The sequence below is a fragment of the Homarus americanus genome, unplaced genomic scaffold (assembly GCF_018991925.1).
Source record: "Homarus americanus isolate GMGI-L3 unplaced genomic scaffold, GMGI_Hamer_2.0 scaffold52512, whole genome shotgun sequence".
Classification (NCBI taxonomy): domain Eukaryota; kingdom Metazoa; phylum Arthropoda; class Malacostraca; order Decapoda; family Nephropidae; genus Homarus; species Homarus americanus.
The window spans coordinates 10,636,570-10,658,849 of NW_024735442.1; the positions used below are offsets into that span (position 1 = coordinate 10,636,570).

General features: G+C 38.9%; 1 protein-coding gene across 1 annotated transcript in view; it reads left to right on the forward strand.

Moving 5' to 3' along the window:
* Nucleotides 1-2,030: 2,030 nt before the first annotated feature.
* LOC121871019 (protein ZNRD2-like) overlaps nt 2,031-22,280 on the forward strand; it is a 34,646-nt gene continuing 14,396 nt past the window's right edge. Inside the window, exons 1-2 of the mRNA XM_042373074.1 lie at nt 2,031-2,129; nt 7,823-7,992. Of these exons, the coding sequence (XP_042229008.1) occupies nt 2,123-2,129; nt 7,823-7,992 (177 nt within the window). The 5' untranslated portion in view covers nt 2,031-2,122. The remainder of the gene's footprint in view (nt 2,130-7,822; nt 7,993-22,280) is intronic.

The following is a 22,280-nucleotide window of genomic DNA, read 5'->3' on the forward strand; positions in this document are numbered from 1 at the left end:
TTAACACAATTGCTCAAGGTATTGGATATTTGGACCCATATTCTGGAACGGGGTGGGAATATCGACAATATTTACCTAGATTTTGCCAAGGTTTTCGACAGTGTACCCCACGAAAGGCTGAAAATCAAACTGGAAGGGTACAGAATTCGGGGAAATGTCCTAGCGTGGATAGAAGACTTTCTACATGACCGCAAGCAGTGTGTGGTGATTAATGGCACAAAATCGTCATCTGTACCTGTCACAAGTGGGGCACTACAGGGCATTGTATTGGGCCCCCTGTTGTTTGTTTGTTTCATAAATGACATGCCTGACGTTGTACACTCCTCCATACAAATGTTTGCCGATGACGCCAAGTTATTTCGGGAAATTAAGAACCAAGCGGACTGTGAAGAACTGCAGAAGGACCTCTGTGGGCTCCAGGAATGGTCAAAGAAATGGCTGCTGAGATTCAATGTCACGAAGTGTAAGAGGATGCACCTGGGGCGTACCAACGGTAAGGAGGTATATCATATGTCTCAACGGGATGAAGAAACTGCACTAGTTGCGACTGTGTGTGAGAAGGACCTAGGTGTGTATGTTGACAATGAGCTGAGGTTCTCGGGCCATTGCGAGAAGAAGGTAAATCAGGCAAATAAATTATTGGGTCTTATAAGAAGGTCGTTCAGATATCTAGACGGTCCGTCCCTCGTAACGATCTTCAGGAGTGAAGTGCTTCCCCATCTGGAGTACTGTCACCCCATCTGGTCCCCGAGATATGCTAGGGACTGTCAGTTGGTTGAAAATGTTCAAAGGAGGGCCACCAGACTGGTGCCTGCACTTCGGCACCTCAGCTACCCTGAGAGATTGGAGCGCCTGAACTTGCCTAGCTTATACTACAGACGGGCAAGGGGGGACCTAGTTGAGGTGTATAAGCATCTCAGGGGGCACTACTCAGTTGAGTGTCCTTACTTGGAGCTGGCGGACGCTCGCCCCACAAGGGGTCACAGCTCAAGATTGAAGAAGCCGCAAGTCCAGAAAACCGTGAGGGCAAACTTTTTCGGAGTGAGGGTTGTAAACTCTTGGAACAATCTACCAGAGAGTGTTGTGACGGCACCGAGTGTGAGCTCTTTCAAGAGAAGACTTGACCAACACTGGAGCGGGTTCAGGTACATTCAGGAGCCGGTGCACGCCCAGTATTTGCCAACAGTGCGTGACAGAGACGTGACCGATCGCCCGGGTGGCTAGCGAGCCGATCTTTTGGTGAAGAATATAAATGAAAAGAGACGTGACCGATCGCCCAAGCGGCTAACAAGCCGATCAGTGGCGAAGAGGATAAAAGTAAAAGTAAAAAGTATATGTAGTGATGATGGATGATGTTATATGTAGTGATGATGGATGATGTTATATGTAGTGATGATTAGACAATAAAATAATAACAGTTTAATGCTAAAAAAATATACTTTGCTGTACCGTTGTAGTGAAAAACATGGTGGAACTTACATACACCGTTAATGAACTATTAATGGAAGAAGTTTTAGGGACTGAACAGTGAGACAATGTGGAGTTGCTCAGAGAGACAGACAACTCAGTTGAAGTTTTGGTGAATTTTCTTGAAGAAAATCAGCCTCACCTGGTGCCTGATCAAGCAAATGCTTATGAACAGATCTTGCAAGCGATACATACGACACTATCATCTTGGTTGTGGTCACAACAGTCACGGTAGAATAGGAACACAGTTTGATGAATTTAGAAGAAAAAAATATTCAAGTTCTTTTGGTTTAATAAGATACAATTTGGGGATCTTTAGATACATTAATGGAGCTTCTCAACTAAAATTTCACACACAAACTCAGAAATGTATCTGTATATGTATATAAAAATTATGTACAGTACCATCACCTTAGTTTAATTATGCCGCTCGGGTGTCTATTCCAAAGAGACTCTTACACGGTCCTTAATACCCTATATTTATTACTTAGTAGTACAAAATATATAGAATTTACTTTTTAAATATATAATATTAAGTAGAAATTAGAAAGAATATCTTACTAATATTATTTAAGGAGGAATCAATTTTGAATAACTGGAGAAGCTGACATGAACATAGCGGTAAGAACGACCACAACACTGCAGACTGAAGACCATGGAAGGTTTGTGCTGTACTGGACGAGTGTGGGTTGTAATATGATACCTTAATTATGTACATTACAAGGTTAACAAATGTACTTAAAAATAACAAGTACCTAGGGCCTGGAACTCATTATATTAAGGATTGTTGAGTTAAAAATTCAGTGGGAGAGACCTATTGTCTCTTTACTGGTCTAGATGTTTCCATGGAAGGAGTGGTTATAAGTGTATGTATTTAAGTCTGTCATGGACAGAGGCATTGTAGCAGACTATCCATAATTTTGTTTGTACAATTTGGACATTAAATGAGATTGAATCTGGTTAGTTAGACGTTGCTACATGTATTCGGGCACTGTAATTGGGGTTATGGTCATCTCGTACCCATTTCGTCACCACTTTTTTTTACCCGTTTCGTCACCACGTTTATTCCCATCACCATTTCAAGGGCTTTGGACCTTCATTATATATTCACTGAAGCAGTGCAGACCTAATGGCTGGTTTACTATCTTTGTGTACATACATTGGATCATGAAAGCATCTCATTACAACAATTTATTAAAGACGAAAATAAAATTTGCCACAAAAAAATACGTTATCACTCATGCAAGCATCTCGCTAAAACAATTTATTAAGAACTAAAACAAAACAAAAATAAAAACATTGTTAATACGCCTGCAATCATCTCACTTAAACAATATGTAAAAAAAATAATAAAATAAAAGCATTGTTATTACTCATGCAAGCTTGGAAGAAGACACTGACATTTTTTTAGGAAATTAGAAATAGTGATATTTTTTCTTCATATTCAGCGAGCGAAATGAAAAGGAAAAGTAATCAGAGACGTGACCGATCGCCCAAGCGGCTAACGAGCCGATCAGTGGCGAAGAGGATAAAAAAAATAAAAATCCCACAGCGTCCAGAGACAGACTTGTTTGTGATGATTTCCTTTTCTTGCGCACAAATTTAGCTTGCGCTCAGCAACTAGATGTAATTGCAAATCAACCATTGAGGCTTTTCTGTGAAGAGGTACAAGGAGGTATAGAGCGAGATTATTCTTTGCTGTTCGGTGGTTTATGTGCTGGTGCCAGCCCTCAACATCGTTACTTGTTCTAACCAGACGTCGGAAATTACACCAATTACCGACTGACCAGACTTTGTTGTTAAACCATGTATGGCTCATGTAATCAGTGAGTTTCTTGACGAGTTCTGACTGTTGTGCTTTTTCTTGTAGTTCTTCAAATGCTGGTCTGGTGTGGTGTCTGTAAACGTGTAATTTCTATTTGTGTAAAATAATAACGTACAATTCGTCACTAATACCAGCAACTTTTTCATCACCAGACCGTTAGTGGTGACGAAATGTTTTTTTTTATGACGAGTTGAGTTTTTTGGTGACAAACTAGGTTTGTGACGAAATGGGGTCTATCCCCTTAGTCAACTCATACCCAAGATAAATCGTACTAAAAAAAGTTAACTCGTACCCACGCCAACTCGTATCTAAGATAACTTGTACGCAACTCACGAGATAACTCGTACCCAAGATCACTTGCACCCAATTCAAGAGATAATCCATACCTATTGGTATATATACCATGCATAGGTAGCTGCTGTCAAAGCGTTATTATAGCTTATGAACTATTCAGGGCCAGATTAAGGGAGGGTGCCCGGGCCCCTGAGACAAGGGGAGCCCCCCCGAATGAAAGAATAATTAAATTGAATTTAACACAGTCTGGAGGAGTTCCATAAAATTTTAGCTTCATCTCTGATTACAAAAAAAGATTATGTAAATCTTTTAGGAATGTGCAGTGAAATAATAAAATGTAATGCAGTCCCTCAAAACGGTTGTATCTCATTACATAGGTATCATATTTCATCACACAAACATTGCGCTACAAGTACATATTTCACACTGTGTTTTACAATAACTTTAATGCAATTTACAGATTTCAGGCTAATAGATTTGGCAGTTTCAATTTATAAACTGGGCAATGTAAATGTTTAAAATAGTCATAAGTCAGCAAAATGTAGACATGGAGGAGTCTAGACATGCATAAAAACAGATATATTTTTCAGCTCCAGCTTTTTATAAACAAATCAGTTAGTATTAAAACCAGTTTGGTGATTGTGATGCTCGTGTGAATTATACAAATCTGAGATTGATGGATTTTCAATGTTGACCTTAAATCATAGTTGATTTTTGATTAGTGATTGTCAATTAAAAATTAGATTTTGATTTATTGCAACGCATATTCGACAAATGGTAGAAAGAGCTTTACAGGAATTAGTGAATGTTTATGTTATGCGAACGAGCCGAGCGAATGAACCACTGTGTGGCGTGAATGAGTGTGTGCACGAGTGCTCTCCTCTATTGGCGTGATTGACGTGTACATGAGTGCTGCCACCTAGCGGTGTGAATGAAGTTGGAGGTCTGAGTAGTTAGTTGACATAGCATGAGGTTTCGTGATCATGTGTATTACATGTACGAGTTATCTTGTAATTGAGTACGACTTGACCTATTCTCATGGGTATGATTTACTTGAGTACGAGTTGTCCACCACAACTGTAATTGAACCCAGCATCTTGTTATGCCAAACGATTGTCTACCGTTAGTTGTCTCTGGAAGGCTGGCACCTTGGGAGATGTAACTAGAGTCGCAACCTACGAAGCTTGGGAATTTTGTAGTTGCAATCAGTAATTTTGACAATTCTATGATGGTTAATATTAGTTTTACCCCATAAAGTCATTTCTTTTTCTCACTCTTATAGTTATGTTTTATTTTTAAAATTGAATCGATTTTTAAGAATAGCGATTTTTGCGAGTGCTCCTTTTTCAATATATTTGCCCTGAAAGACAGATCTACTTTCACTGTTAAATGGTGGTTCAACGGTCTGTTTACCGTGACGTCATGGTACCAGCCGTTATCTGCACTTTCACAATACCGTGACCTGAGGTTGAGGCATGCGCAATGAAGACATTTAAAAATTTGGTATCAATCCGCATATCCTTCACACTCGCCACTTTTTCAAAAGTAGCCATGACAGATATTTGCTTCCACTGCAACCTGAAACATTTTAAAGTAATAGGGACACTTACTACAACCAAGAAGCTGCACTTGAAATATTCCGGAAGCATGGAGTGTTACCTAGAGCCAGACAGTGCCCAAAGTGTGGTAAGCAGTGTTTTTACAGAAAAAACAGATGTGCATTCGTGTGTACAAGAAATTCCTAAGACCCCATAGCCAAAAAAGTAAAGAGGTGTAATTTTGAGGTATCCGAATTTAAGGGTACCTGGCTTAGGTTAGGTTAGTTTTGGTTAGGTTGGGTTAGTGTTTTTTTTTTTTTTTACGGATTAGCCCACCCGGGCACAGGTCACTGACCCACATCAGGGGCCTGGGGGGCGAAAATGTAATAATAATAAAGAACCATAAAGAAATACAAAATGAAAAAAAGATCAAAAGTGAGAAACAATATAATGTATGTTGTGTTGTCAATAGTAAGTGAAACAATTGAGACCCTGCAATTGTGTGTAAATGAGGCAGAAAGTCAGATCAGCAACCTGAGATTTGGTCACAATTTTTGTGATGCTGTTTAGATTAGGCTAGGATTGGTTAGGTTTCATTCCTTTGTTATGAGAAATTGTTTTTCTGATGTATTTTGGTGTAATTCAGTTAAATTTGACCTTCATTTCTTGTGAAAAGAGCCGGTTTTGGTGTTTTTCAAGTTTCTAGAAAAATCTAAAAAAAAAAAAGATTCATTTCCACAAGAAACGAAGGTCACGTCTGGCTGAAACACACCAAAATACATCAGAAAAAAATTTCTCATATCGAAATGGAGGTAAGGGGCAAACACTAATAATTACCTCTAGGACACTTCTTTAATGGCATTTCTGGCACAAATTACGTTTATTATGTATGTTCGTACGTGGCGGTACACACCCTGAAAATCGAACGACGTGGCAGTACACACTCAAAACATCGAATGACTGTGGAGCTCCCAAGTTAGGTTGGTTAGGGTTTTGTTTTTCCGATGGTTTTCAATGTGTTTTGAACACTTCTTACCTTGATTTTTATAGCAAATCTCTAAAGATTCTGAGATGGGAGGGGGGCCTAATCTCAGAAACTATTGATTGGTGCCAGAAATGAAGGTCATATTCATTCATAACTCATCAAAATCCATCAGAAAAACATAGTTTCAACTTCGATTTCGTATACTGTAGTGGCAACAAGTAAAATTTTACCATAAATTTTATCTAAAAGCCTTTTGGGTGTATATTTTAAAGTAATTGGGTAAATTTGCTTGGTAAATATTCGTTTAATGGCTGTGGCTCCTTTTTTTATTTTTTTTGTGTGTGTATTTAGGTGTGTTTACTCAAATCTGACCTTAATACACAAATAAAAAGTGACATCGTTTCGGTCATTCACCTATTCAGGAGTTGAAATTATCTTTTACCTAACCTAACTGAACCGGTAAATATCTGTCAGATGGTGGTAACTTAAAATCCTAAAATTTGCTGGATGATCGAAACAATAATAATACCCCCCAAAAAAATATTCTCATTACAATTTCAACTTCCAAATCACTGTTGAAACCTAACCTAACCAAACGTATCCTAGAATAAACAGATATGAAAACCTTGCCGCAGCCATTAAACAAATATTAACCATTTGCAAGTCACCCTGTATTAAATTTTGAGAATTTAATGGTTTCAATCCAGAGCTGTCCCTAGGTGGTGCGGGGCAAGTCATTACAGCCGACGAGTTATTTATTTTCATGTTTATAGTCTTAATATATTTTCATCAGTGAGTTCTGATATACATATTGATCATTTTTATGGAAACTGCTGTGAAATTGTAAATAATAACCTAAAAGATTTATGAAGTAGCGGAAACGGCTATACTAATACAGTTTACCCCCCTGTATCTCTGTTTGCCGGCAAACTTGGTGCAGAGTACTTCCGTTACAAAGTGACTCTCAAAGACGGAAAAAAATCCCTCATCCCCGGAATTTTCCGGGTAACGGAAAAATGTTCTCAGAAGTTCCAGAAATTGCCCAATGCACATTACATCATCTCTCCAACCCATCCTCGGAATTTTCCGGGTACCGTAAAAAAATTTCTCGGAATTCCCGGAAAATGTGCCCGATTTTCATTTCTCAAAGCCGGAAAAACTCCCCCTTCCCCAAAATTTTCTCAGAATTTTCCGGAAAATGTGTCCCTCAGAAAATCATTCCCAAGGCTGGAATTTTCTGGAAAATTCCAGCTTTGGGGACCAAAATTCCGAGAAAATTTCAGTTTCGGTTTATCGGAGAGTTCCTGGTTTGGGGGATTCTAGCTAACGGAGGTATTACTGTAGCTGTTTGGTTCATAGAAAATTCAAACTAAATGTGCTCACAATTGGTAAACAGACCTCTTATTATCTAAAATAGTGTTAAATATCTGAACTATCGAAATACAGATGATTTCAAGGCATAAGCACTTCAGAGAGGACATAAGAATATTTTAAATATTTATCATAAAAGGTTGATATAATTACGCGCTTACACATGCGCAGTCCGGAGAAAGGTAAATCACTCAGGGGAACCAATCTGCTATTTGTAGCTATTGATGAGGGGCGTGGCTTACGGACCAGCAAAGTGTGGAAAGGGTAAAGTGCATGTGAAGTTATGCTAACACCAATAATATTTATGTACATAATGCAGTTGTTAAATATATTTTTATACAGTGTCCACAATGGCTTATCTGGATGATGAACTTTCTTGGAGTCCACCTTCTGAGGCAGAACTCAAAGTTAATGAGGCCAGACGGGAACGCAATAACAAGATATCATCTGTAATGGGACAATATCTTCTAAAGGGATACAAAATGTTAGCTACAACTTGTCCTGTTTGTGAAGTAAGTACTGTACAGTATTATTTTAATATGATTTTATGAAGTACTTTCCAATTTGTTACCTTATTCAGTTGAAGATACTGAAAAAGTCAACATAATAACTGCATATGGAACCACTGTAATAGTATTTATGTATATTTTCTGTTATGAAACCTAATTTTTAGTTCTTGTTTTATAATGTGTATGTTGGAGGTGGTTACTATACAGGCTGCTGTTGAAGTGTGCACACAGAGAGGCCTTCCCTTGTCTTTGTTGACCTTATTTGTTTTCCAGTACTGTACAACATAGTTGCAATCCTTATTCCAACCATCTCCTTTCCTAGCGCTGGTTTTTCTAAGGATAGTACTGTACTGCATTATAATAGAACTGTTGTACTCATACCCAACATTTCACACAAGCTGATATACATGCACAGTGACCCCAGCCTGGGTCTTGTACTCGCAAATTTACGCTGCAATACTTGGTAAGGTAAGGCTGTATGTAATGGTGATTGTGATTGGTGGATCTATTTTCAGCTGTGTCACTGTGGGGATAAATATTAAACAAACCATTGGTAGCATTTTTATAATAAACTATTCAGCAATATTTTAGATAATGAGAACTTTCCAAGTGTTTGTATATTTGCTTAAATAATGAGGAAAATTATATTAATGAATTGGCAACTCGACTACATTCACAGCTGCCGCAAGATTCTCACATCAGTGAAAACATCAGGGCATATGGAGATGCATTATACATTACTGTACAATAATACTGTATTGATTAAGTTCTGATAAATGCAATACAATATTATTTACTAAGTGCTCAAGACAGATCCTTTGGTAAGCACCAACCCTCTTGAGCAGTGACAACAATGGTGCTTGAGAGATAGTGAGTGCTGACAACATTATTAGGGAGCAGGTCAGCAGAACCGATCAGCTGTTCCAGCTCTGTTAACAAGAGACTGAGAATATGGTAATAATATCTATGTTAGCTGGAATCGCTCTAACTCTGAACTCTCTGATAGCCAGAATTAAAAAATTTTCCGAGGGGCACATTTTCCGGAAAAAATTATTAATTCCCAATACCCTGAAAATTCCAGGAATGGGGGAGGTTTTTTTCTGGGTTTGAGAGATGAAAATGAGGAGCATTTTCTGGAAATTCCGAGAAAAATTTTGTGGTATCTGGAATTTTCTGGGGATTGGGGATATTTTTCCGGGTTTAAGAGCTGATGTAATGGGCAATTTCTGGGACTTCCAAGAACATTTTTCCGTTACCCAGAAAATTCCGAGGATGAGGGATATTTTTCTAGGTTCAAGAGATGATGTACAGTAGGGGGCAGGGAAAAAACACTTTTATTTGAGTTGCAGGCTGCACTTTTCAGGCAGGCATCGTTTGTATGGCTGTAACAAACACCTGTGCAAAATTTCATGCCATTTCATGCATACTTACCCTGCCGCATCGCGAACGACTTTTTGTCAACTTTTAGTGTATACCAAAAATTAGGTGTCATTTAATGTTTTCCAGGATAATGATAAATTTTACATGGGTGACATCGATTTAATTCACATGTTATTTTACAGGTACACCGTATAGAAAATCATTACAAGTTCATATTGAAATTCTTTTTTGTGCGGAACCTTGGCATCATTTTCCTAGACAATAATCTTTGCCTAATATATCCATCTCTCGATTCGTATCCCGTCACTTCAGTGCAAGCTTCAGTCATCACTTTTATGCCTCTCTCGACCGCCTGAGTGCTGTTTGGCCACTTGGGCACCACTAATGGTGTCTCAAGAATGTCATTAACCTGTAGATTTGACAGAGAAGCAATGTAAGGAGGCTCAGTCTTGAGTTCATTCCTCCAGTTAATCATGGAATGATAGTTTTTTGCTTGCCACTTTAGTTTCGGAGTCACCACCTTTCTCATGTTGACTACAGGAGGCACATCCTCATTCCCATCTCCATCTTTACCCTCCTCATCAGTATAGTTTAACAAATTCTCGTCAACAGCAGCATCAGAATCTTCCTCCTCCTCTTCAGATCTGCCAGTGCATTCTTCCTTTTGCTGATTCTCCTCTCTAATTTTTCTTATCATTGAGACAGCTTTTTCTCTAACAGTCATGTCCTCATCTGCACACATACCAAGAAGAAGTTGATCTGTGTGGGCGAAGTATGCATTTCTCTGGACAGCCTTCTTCACTATCGTCTCCTCCTCACTATTCAGGTGTTTCATATATAGCAGGGACTGGAATACGTTCCTTGAGCCGTGTGTTACGTAAGGGTGTATCTTGATGTAAAACCACATTGGAGCACTGAACTTTATTATTGTAATGACAATTCTTTTCAACTCATGGCTGGGTCTTGATGTTGCTACATACAGCCTGAGGATTCTACTCCATAAGGTGTTCCACCTTGACACACAGGGAGGACCTGGCTCAATAGCAGCCAAGTCATCTTCAACAACACCTGTGATAACTCCTTTACAAATCCTATACAGGTATTTCTGATCCCAGGACAGATCTTTCTCCACTTCATCATTAAACACAGGGAAATCAGGGAAACTGACTGGCTGGAAGGCGACAACTGGAAGCTCAGACAAAGACTCCTTGATCTGCTTTCCAATGGGACCACGCCAATGCTCAGGACCACTTGGTTTACCGTCATAGTGATAAAAAACTGTGCAGAAAGGCAGCTCATTTCCGTGAAGCTGACATATGAAATAATGGAGCGGGTGACCAAGTAACATTTCAAGATGATGAATGACTCCATTTTCTGATCCTACATTTACATTGGTTCCATCACAACCAACACACACAATGGGCTGCTGGGTTAGAGATTTCTCCACCAGAATCTGCTTTCCGTGTCCAGTCTTGGGAGTCACATGTGTGAGATATTCATTGCCAGGCTCAACCATGATGACATAATGATCTTTCACCATCATCCTCGAACTCCATTTCTCGGTCTTCTCATTCTTTATCATCACACGAGTGGCGGTCTTCTTACCATCAAAATAGAGTGACGTCAAATTATCTAAACTAGCCATCTCAATTTCTTGCCTCTTAAATCGGTATTTTTGTCTCGCATCCCGCAGCTTATGTGGTCCAATAACCTGACTCTTGTCGTCCTTTGTGATAATGCCATAGTCAGTTAAGGTGGCAGTAGCAATGGCAGCTCCAGCATAATCACTAATCAAGTATAGGTCACAAGCGGCAGCCAGTGTAGGGAGTCTTGTCCGGTTCTGTGAACTAGTGTCTGTCAGAGCCCTGATAATCAATATAGACATAGCACCATACTCATCTGCAACAAGACAACTTAAATGAAATAAGAGATATGAAAAAAAGTTGATAAACACTGAACAGAACATTGCACCGCCACAGAGGCTGTTTGGCTAGTACTGTAGATAAATTTAAAAATTTCAGTAGAAAATGCGGCAGACTAAACCTCGACATATCAGCTTCAAATTTGGCATGGAGTCTTAGATATGTATAAGGAACAATGCCTGAAGAGTGCAGCTTTGAGCAAAATTTCACTGCCCCCTAATGTACAGTAGGGTCAGAATATATCACGACTTTATAAAAAGATTTTTTTTATATCGCGGCTACCAAAATTATAGAAACTTTCCTATACAGTCTCTCCTCGACTTACGACAGGGTTCTGGACCGACGACCAGGTCGTAAGTCGAAAATGTGAAAATAATACATAGAAATTCTAAAATGAAAAACGGTACAGTAAAAGTAATCAATAATGAAAAATGAATAAAGTATTACTATGCACTTACCTTTAATGCAGTCAGCTGAATGCACTCATTTACGTGGTTTTTGTTTACACTTTTGGTCATTTACGCGGTGCCTTGCCAGAATGAAAATGCTTTAATTATGCGGTAAATTTGGTCATTTACGCTGCGAGTGGCTGGAGAGGTCCAGACCGCCGCGCCATTTTTTACCCACGTGGTCCATTCTTGACCATACGCGGGAAGCGGCACAGTGAGTGGTGCGCATTAGGCTGCTCTTACGTTATCGCTGACGTCATATGACGTATCGGACTGTGATTGGGCCATGCATCCTTACCTCCCTCCGCCGCTAGCTGTGATTGGTCTAATGTAACATGACGTGCCCTGTCACCAGAGGGTAGAAGTCGCTGACCTAGCAGGGCCTGTCTCATTGTTCTCAGTCGGCGTATACAGTTCTCTCTTGTGTCCGCTATTCCCCTCACAACGGCTTCCGTGGGACCCCCACCACCAGAGAAAAACATTGAATTACCTGGACCAAGCCATGATAATGTGAAGGAAATCATCGAGTTGGGGGAGAAAATTAAGCTCATTCTTGACAACGACCCAGACAAGCATCGGTATGAAGCGTCTAATAACCATCTGACGAAAGTTATGGAGCCGTATATCCAGATCTATCTCAACAACATCAGTGCTAGTCGTCAACGTAGTATTGAGGACTTCCTCGCCCGCAACCCACCACAACCACAGCTTGCCCAAGTCAGTGATAGTGATATCGACAGTGAGGATATGGACTTTGAGGGGTTTGTCTGGGAGGCCCTGCAAACCTCTGCGAGTAGTGAAAGTGATTCATCTGAGGGCAACTAATCTGCCTTCTGCCTCGGAACCAGCCGCCATCCACGTGTGCCGACCCAGCTTTTCTATTAAAGTAAGTGTTAAAAAACCTAATATTATTGATATTTCTCTTAATTATTAATTGTCTGTGCATACCATCATATAATTAAGATGTTATTTTTACTACAACGTACGTATTGTTACGGAAAAAGTGGAGTTTGGGAGTCAGCTCAGTCTCTATTTCAATTAATCCCATATGTTCTGTTACAGGCAGGGTTCCGTTCCTGGAAAATTGACCGTATCGCGAAATTCCGTACCGCGAAACCTATTTTCTCATTGACTTCCATTATAAAACTGGAGATGCGTTCCTAAGGAATTTTTTCTGCTCCAAAAAAGTAATTCAAGCACTTTTACTAAAGAAAATAAACATTTATAAACACATACAATACAGTACATTAAATAATTTATGATATACCTTCTTAAAACACCAATTTAGGGGTTAATATTGCATAATATTGCATTATACAGCTATGTGTATGTTTATTTGAGTGCCCCGTCATAGGAGTCCGTTTTCTCTCACTTCAAGGTCGCCTGAGTCGTCCTTTTTCTCTTAATCTTAAGAGTGCACCAGGGACTACTGTATTATTTTTTAGTGGTGACACAGAATTTGATATTGCAACTGGGGTTGCAATTGTTGAGGCAACTTAGGTATGTCTGATTACAGTTGGAATATTCAAGATCCATTGTGAGTGATGTTTAAAGCTTCAACTGTCTTTATGGTTGGTAAAACTTGTCAAGTTGTCAGTCTGAATGGCATGTGTGAGGCCTTGTGTTTGTACAACCGCCTAATATATAAATATATAATGTTATGGTAATTATCAGAAACACACATAGGCATGACGAGGTTTATTACAAAGTGATGAAAAGGATACTGTATAGTGGGTAGTCCACAAAACATGTGCTAGCCATGTCTCTTTATTTGAGTGCCCGTCATAGGAGTCCGTTTTCTCTCACTTCAAGGTCTCCTGAGTCGTCCTTTTTCTCTTAATCTTAAGAGTGCACCAGGGACTACTGTATTATTTTTTAGTGGTGACACAGAATTTGATATTGCAACTGGGGTTGCAATTGTTGAGGCAACTTAGGTATGTCTGATTACAGTTGGAATATTCAAGATCCATTGTGAGTGATGTTTAAAGCTTCAACTGTCTTTATGGTCGATAAAACTTGTCAAGTCTGTCAATCTGAATGGCATCTGTGAGGCCTTGTGTTTGTTAAAATTTACCCCAATTTCCATAAGGGCGGATTTACGGGCCGTAACGCGAAATTATTGGTCATAATTTATAAATTCCGTAAGAGCGAAATTCTGTAACCCGGGCATGCCTGTATTTCATTTACGCGTTTCTCATTTTACGCGGGCCTCCACTGGTTCAATTGACCGCGTAAATGCAGACTATACTGTACATTAATTGGATGAAGCAGAGGAGGAGACAGGGCTGGGTGGGTCATCAATTTCGCTTTCTTCAGACAGGCTAACATACTTGCTTGTTGTAGGTATTGAATCATCTTTAAGGAGTGCAGAGGCAGCAGTGGTGGGGCATTTGCCTTTTCTTTTCATTGTAAATCTCCCTGTAGCAAGCAAGTGCATCTTGGATCTGTCTGTCAACTTTTGCAAAACTCAACATTTTGATCCATTTCTTCAAACATTTGCATCCCCTTATTAATAGTAGTAAATGCCTTTGCCTTGTCCTTCAAAATTTTTGATATCGTCGAGTGAGAGAAGCCAAGGTCGCGTGAAATGGTTGCTCCCGTTTTTCCATTTTCATATTGCATTATTCTTTTCATTTTCATCTCAAAAGTAATTGACTGTCTCTTTTTCTTATCAGCACCACAAGAACTCTCACTATTACGCTTGCCAGCCATTTTAAAGGGAATTAGAAAAAAAAATTTTGTCAGTACACAGCGCGATCACTAACTTCAACGACGGCCAAACACCAACTGAGCAGGCTACGGTGTGGATGCTGTACACCACGAGGCGGCCCAGCCCATGCTGTCATATGGGACGGAAACGTTTCGGTACTAGAAAATATGTAATTTGAAAAATATTTTATACTACTACGGCGGTCGCATGTCCTGGTTGTCGTAAGCCGAGTAGGTCGTATGTCGAGGAGTACCTGTATATAGCTATACATTTTTTATTTCACGAGGGAAAGTGGACAAGAAATATTTCAAATGTACCGCCGTGGCAAACAAATGTGTTATTTGATCACCAGAGGCGCCACCGTGGCTGCTCACTCACGCATTCACTCTCATCTGCTCAGTTTTTCTGAGTTGGTGACGAGAAAGCAGCCAACTCTGCTGCAGATTACGACTTCTAAAGTGAGTGTAAATGGGTTACTAGTGACGTGAAAAGTGAAGTGAAGAGAATGGAAATGATTTAATACTGTAATTAATATTTTTGGTTTGTTCATTTATGATTGTTAAATGACGGTGGCAGTGTGTCATCTGTTGTTCTCGGGGTGGCGTTTCAGCTGCCGAATCTGGTGCAGATTCCAATTTCTAAAGTGAGTGTAAATGGGTTACTAGTGACGTGAAAAGTGAAGTGAAGAGAATGGAAATGATTTAATACTGTAATTAATATTTTTGGTTTGTTCATTTATGATTGTTAAATGACGGTGGCAGTGTGTCATCTGTTGTTCTCGGGGTGGCGCGTCAGCTGCCGAATCTGGTGCAGATTCCAATTTCTAAAGTGAGCGTAAATGGGTTGCTAGTGATGTGAAAAGTGAAGTGAAGATAGTGGAAAAGATTTAATACCGTAACTAATAATTTTGGTGTTCGTTTATGTAGGTGTGGGATTGTCAAGTGAAGGTGGCAGTGTGGCGTCTGCTGCCGAGTCTGGTGTTCCTTCATATTGAAATAGCCTGTTGTTCCCAAGTCTAATGCTCATTGGTGCTTTAGTTAGGAAGAAAATGAACTCGTTATGTCAAGTTTAGTCACTTTTTTGGCCTCCAGAACCTAACCCTATTTCCCCATTGTAATTATATATCGCGATTTAGTATATAGCGAACATCGTTGGACCCTATTTCGTGATATATCCCGACCCTACTGTAATGGGCAATTTCTGAAGCTTCTGAGAAAATTTTTCCATTACCCGGGAAATTCCGGGGAAGAGGGATTTTTTTCCAGTTTTGAGAGAGTTGTCTCATTACCAGGAAATCTCTCATTCCTGGAAGTGCTCTGCACCCATTGTTCTGGCTAACGGAGATATCACTGTTATTACGGTGCAATAGCTCATCTGGGATTGAGTGTGGGATTTTGGGGGAGAAATTAATTATTTTTCGATTATGTTTTAATAATCTGGCACCAAATGAACCTAACTAATATGGAAATTATGGTGAATTGGATATTGTTATAAAGGGATTGCAGGTTGCCAAGTGGGAGGTGGTGAGTTGTCCTCTCTCTCTCCCTCCCTCCTTCCTTCCTTCCTTCCTTCCTTCCTTCCTTCCTTCCTTCCTTCCTTCCTTCCTTCCTTCCTTCCTTCCTTCCTTCCTCTTCTCCCCAGCTACACATCAAACGTAATTTTATACAGTACCTTAATATACTCTAATTCATATTCTATTCCTATAATTTTTCATCTTAATGTATTTCATAATATATTCCTATAATACAGTAATCAACTTCAGAACCGCTCGGTTATTTCAGATTCATTCCGAATTAAAATCTTTTAATTCATTTAAAAACAAAACAAAAAACACGAATTAAGTTGAAATCCGAATGAACAAGGGTACAGTGTTTGTAGTAACTCAGTCTATCCTTTGAGTATGTGGTCTATGGGGATGAGAATTACCAGTTTGAGCTTTGAATATTCAAGAAACTTTTTCATGTAGGGTTTCATCAGCCTCAGCTCCTAAGAAATCCAGGAAAATATTTCAAGGTAGTTCACCTCCTCCTGTGAACCCTCATTAATTTTGAGGAGGGTGCAGCTGAGGTCTTGTGTTTTGGGGAAAAGGTTCTTTCATGGGGCATGAGCCACACAGCAACAACAGGCAAAGGGGGCACAGTAATACCCTTCTAGATTATGTATAGGAGAAGTAGACTGGGTCTCATTTTAAACATTAATCTGCAGTAGGAACTTTCAGAAACTAGGCTTGGCCAGGTTCTTGCCTGCAGGGGGATGTTTGTTCAAAGTTAATTTCTTTCATGTTCCTTTACAGAATTTCTTTGTGATGACTTTCAGTACAAGTCCAGGTGTGTGAAAGTTTGGTACATATGGGATGATTATTGGATGGATGCTGTTAGTACAGGAATACCTCACTACTTGCAACGCTGATAATTGCAGCCCCGCTTACAGTAGTATCTGCAATTTATATTTTAATACCCCTCTTCGATATTTGCAATACATACCCCGTTTATTCGCATATTAAAAATTACGATACCCTTCAGTAATAATTTTATTTCAAACAGCAGGCTAGCTACAGCTTTCATATTATGACATAAGGCCCGATTCACATGAGAGTTTTTATTTTTATTTTTTCGCGCCTATAGACCCGCGCTATTTAGAAATTAATGAAGCTCAATGGGACAGAGAACGCGCCTGAAAATTCATTCGCAGCAAAATTCACACTTAGGAGACTCGTACCCCACACTTATGCTTGTACTTCCAAACGGCACCGTGAAAAAATACGCCGAGCGTTCTAGAATTCTTCATATGACTAGCATGTTTTTAACACACGTCAGTTGTGGTGCATCTATGGTAGGGGCTGGATGTGCTTGTGATTATTTTTGTCAGATGCAGGCAAACTGAAACATGCAAAACACGCCCATGTGAACACGTGCCTTCTCTCGTGCGGGGCAAACATGCCTAAGTGAAGTAGCCCTAAGTAAGGACTTACGTAATGAACATGGGTGCTGTGAACTTAGCAGGTTGTAAACCACTGTTCCTATATCACCTTAACTCTCCCCCCTACTGGGCCAACCTTTTGAGTTGCGTTGTTCTTATTTTTCAACTCATAATTTCGAGTAGATATACGGATTTTTATTTTATTTCTTTTACTCTGTTACATGCACACACAATTATTCATCCAGAATGTGCAAAAAAATAAAAGAAATGATTATCATAAGTTCAAAAACATAAATATAAACATATACAGGTGCTCCTCTACTTAAAAACTTTCAGAGATAGACATCATCACTGAGGGGAGTTACCTTCCAAAACAGGTGTTTAATGTGGATGAGACTAGATTATTTTGAAGAAAATTCCAGATAGAAGAAACATTACCTAAGAGGAGAAGAGTGAGCAAGGTTTTAAGGCTGTATTAAACGGTATAACTGTACTAAATATCCATAATCTTTTAATTTTTTACAATATGTTTGGTACCTACAAGAGTAAAGTTGGACTTACCAACAATTGGACTTACAAACAAGCCTCAGGAACGTGACTCGTTCGTAAGTAGAGGAGCACCTGTACTGTATGTCCACAGTAATTAGTATGCGATCATAGCAGAGGAAGGAGGGAACGGGGGAGCTGGAGGCGGGTGGTGTGAGATAGTGATGGTCATTGGAGTGTAGTGGAGGGGGGGGGGGCGGGGTTGCAGGTTGTTAGGTAGTAACGTATCTTTACTAATTAATGAATAACAAATAAACCATAGTGTATCATATGAATGATCAGTTGTTTGATGACTTTCTGCCTCGTTTACACACAATTGCAGGGTCTTAATTGTTTCTCGTACGATTGACAACACAACATACAGTACATATATTGTTTCTCGCTTTTGAGCTTTTTTTATGGTTCTTTATTATTATTATTATTACAGTATTATCATTGTTGTTGTTGTTGTTGTTATTACAGTGTTATTATTATTATTATCATTATTATTTTATTATTTTTTTATTGTCAATTTATTTACTATTAATTATTATTATTATTATTATTATTATTATTATTATTATTATTATTATTATTATTATTACATTTTCGCTCCCCAGGCCCCGATGTGCCTGGGTGGGTTAATCCCCGTAAAAAATAAAATAAAAAATATGTAGCGAGTGTGAAATGCAGTGTGCGGGTGCATAACATACTGAAGGTAATCCATCTTTGCCTCACTGAAATTGTGATAATAAAGATAGTGGTGAGGGAGATTGTGGTGTGGAGATGATGCGTCTCAGTTCTTTGGTATCACTGCGCCTGCAGACTGCCAGACGCGATTGAACAGCTGATATCTACCCACAAAATTGATTGTAAGTATAATTGGGCAATGTATATCCCTTCAACATTATGTTACATAACATTTTAAAATATAGAGTGAGAAAACAGAAAGGTGTGGGTGATTAGAGAGAGAGAGAGAGAGCAGAAAGGAGTCAGTGTTGCCAAGTGCTCCTCAACAGCTGATCTTTAACCCGCCACCAAGCAGTCGCGCATGAGTGCATCAGTTAACCACACACAATTTTATGTCATACAACAAGACCTATTCTTAGTATAATATTATTAAACAAAGCACTAAACCAGCAACACATCACAACAGCAGTTGTCACCCTCACTCTGGATGCATTGCCGTGTTAATATCCATGTTGGGGGGGTGTGGGTGGTGTTGGAGGGTGTGTGTGTGTGTGGTGTTGGAGGGTGTGTTGTGTGTGGTGTTGAGGGTGAGTTGTGTGTGGTGTTGGAGGGTGAGTTGTGTGTGTGATGTTGGAGGTGAGTTGTGTGTGTGGTGTTGGAGGGCGCAGTGGTGTTGGAGGGTGTGTTGTGTGTGTTGTGGAGGTGTGTTTGTGTGTGTGTGTGTGGTGTTGGAGGGTGTGTGTGTGTGTGGTGTTGAGGGTGTGTGTGTGTGTTGGTGTTGGAGGGTGTGTTGTTGGTATAACATCCACCATCACTACATATAACAACATCCATCATCACCATATCATCATCCATCATCACTATAAATAACATCATTCATCATCACCATAACAACATCCATCACTACATATAACACCATCCATCATCACCATATAATACCATCCATCATCACTAAATATAACAACATCCATCATCACTACATATAACATCATCATCCATCACTACATATAATACCATCCATCATCACTACATATAATACCATCCATCATCACTACATATCACAACATCCATCATCACTACATATAACAATATCCATCATCACTACATAGCATCATCCATCATCACTACATATAACACCATCCATCATCACTACATATAACAACATTCATCATCACTACATATAACACCATCCATCATCATCACATAACACCATCCATCATCACCATATAACAACATTCATCATCCATCGTTCATCACTACATATAACAACATCCATCATCACTACATATAACAACATTCATCATCACCACATAACAACCATCCATCATCACATAACAACACCCACCATCACTAGCATATAACACCATCCATCATCACATATAACAACCCCACCATCACCAATGTAACAACATCCATCATCACTACATATGACAACATTCATCATCACTACATATAACACCATCCATCATCATCACTACATATAACACTATCCATCATCACCACTACATATAACACCATCCATCATCACCACATATAACAACACATTCATCATCACTACAATAACACCATCCATCATCACCATATAACAACACCCACCATCACTACATATAACACCATCCATCATCACTACATATAACAACACCCACCATCACCATATATAACAACATCCACTACATATAACAAATATCATCATCACTAATATAACACCATCCATCATCATCACCACATAACAACATCCATCAACATCACTACACATAATCATCCATCATCACCACATATAACAACATTCATCATCACTACATATAACACCATCCATCATCACTATATAACATCATCATCCATCATCATTACATGTAAGACTATCCATCACTCATCACTACATATACCATCATCCATCATCACTACATATAACAACATCCATCATCACTACATATAACACCATCCATCATCACTACATATAACATCATTCATCATCACTACATATAACACCATCCATCATCACTACATATAACAACATTCATCATCACTACATATAACACCATCCATCATCATCACTACATATAACACCATCCATCATCACTACATATAACAACATCCATCATCACTATAACACCATCCATCATCACTACATATAACAACATTCATGATCACTACATATAACACCATCCATCATCATCACTACATATAACATCATCCATCATCACTACATATAACACCATCCATCATCACTACATATAACAACATTCATCATCACTACATATAACACCATCCATCATCACCAATAACATCATCCATCATCACTACATATAACACCATCCATCATCATCACTACATATAACACCATCCATCATCACTACATATAACACCATCCATCATCACTACATATAACAACATCTGATCACTACATATAACACCATCCATCATCACTACATAACATCATCCATCATCACTAATATAACACCATCCCATCATCATACCACATATAACACCATCCATCATCATCACTACATATAACATCATCCATCATCACCATATAACACCATCCATCATCATCACATATAACACCATCCATCATCACATAACACCATCCATCATCATCATCATATCATCATCCATCATCACATAACAATCATCCATCACTACATATAACAACATCCATCATCATATAACACCATCCATCATCACCATAACATCCATCATCACTACAACAACATCCATCATCACTACATATAACAACATTCATCATCACCACATAACACCATCCATCATCACCATATAACAACACCCACCATCACCACATAACACCATCCATCATCACTACATATAACAAACACCACCATCACTACATATAACAACATCCATCATCACTACATAACATCATCCATCATCATCACCATATAACATCATCCATTATCACCATAACAACACCCATCATCACTAAACATCATCCATTATCACTACATACAACAACAATCCCATCATCACATATAACATCATCATCCATCATATAACATCATCCATTATCACTACATAACAACACCCATCATCACCATATAACACCATCCAACATCACTACATAACACCAACCATCACCACTAACAGCAATAACCGTCCAACATCACCATTATAACACCAACAATCATACACATATAATATCATTCATCATCACCAGATAACACAGCCATCATCATCACCTATATATAACACTATGCATCATCATCACTATATATACACTATCCATCATCATTACATAAAGCACCATCCATCATCACTTACATACAACATCAACCCACCATCACTACATCATCAATCAACCTATCCATCATCACCCATATAACACCATCCATCACTATATATAACACCATCCATCATCACATATAACACCACCCATCATCACTAAATATAACAACATCCATCATCACCACATATAACATCATCATCCTTCATCACTACATATAACACTATCCATCATCACTACATATAACATCATCCATCATCACTACATATAACAACATCCATCACCACATATAACATCATTCATCATCACATAACACCATCCATCATCACTACATATAACAACATCCATCATCACTATATAACACCATCCATCATCATCACACATATAACACAACCATCACTACATATAAGCACCATCCATCAATACTAGCACATGCACCGGAACGAAGTATGTATTGA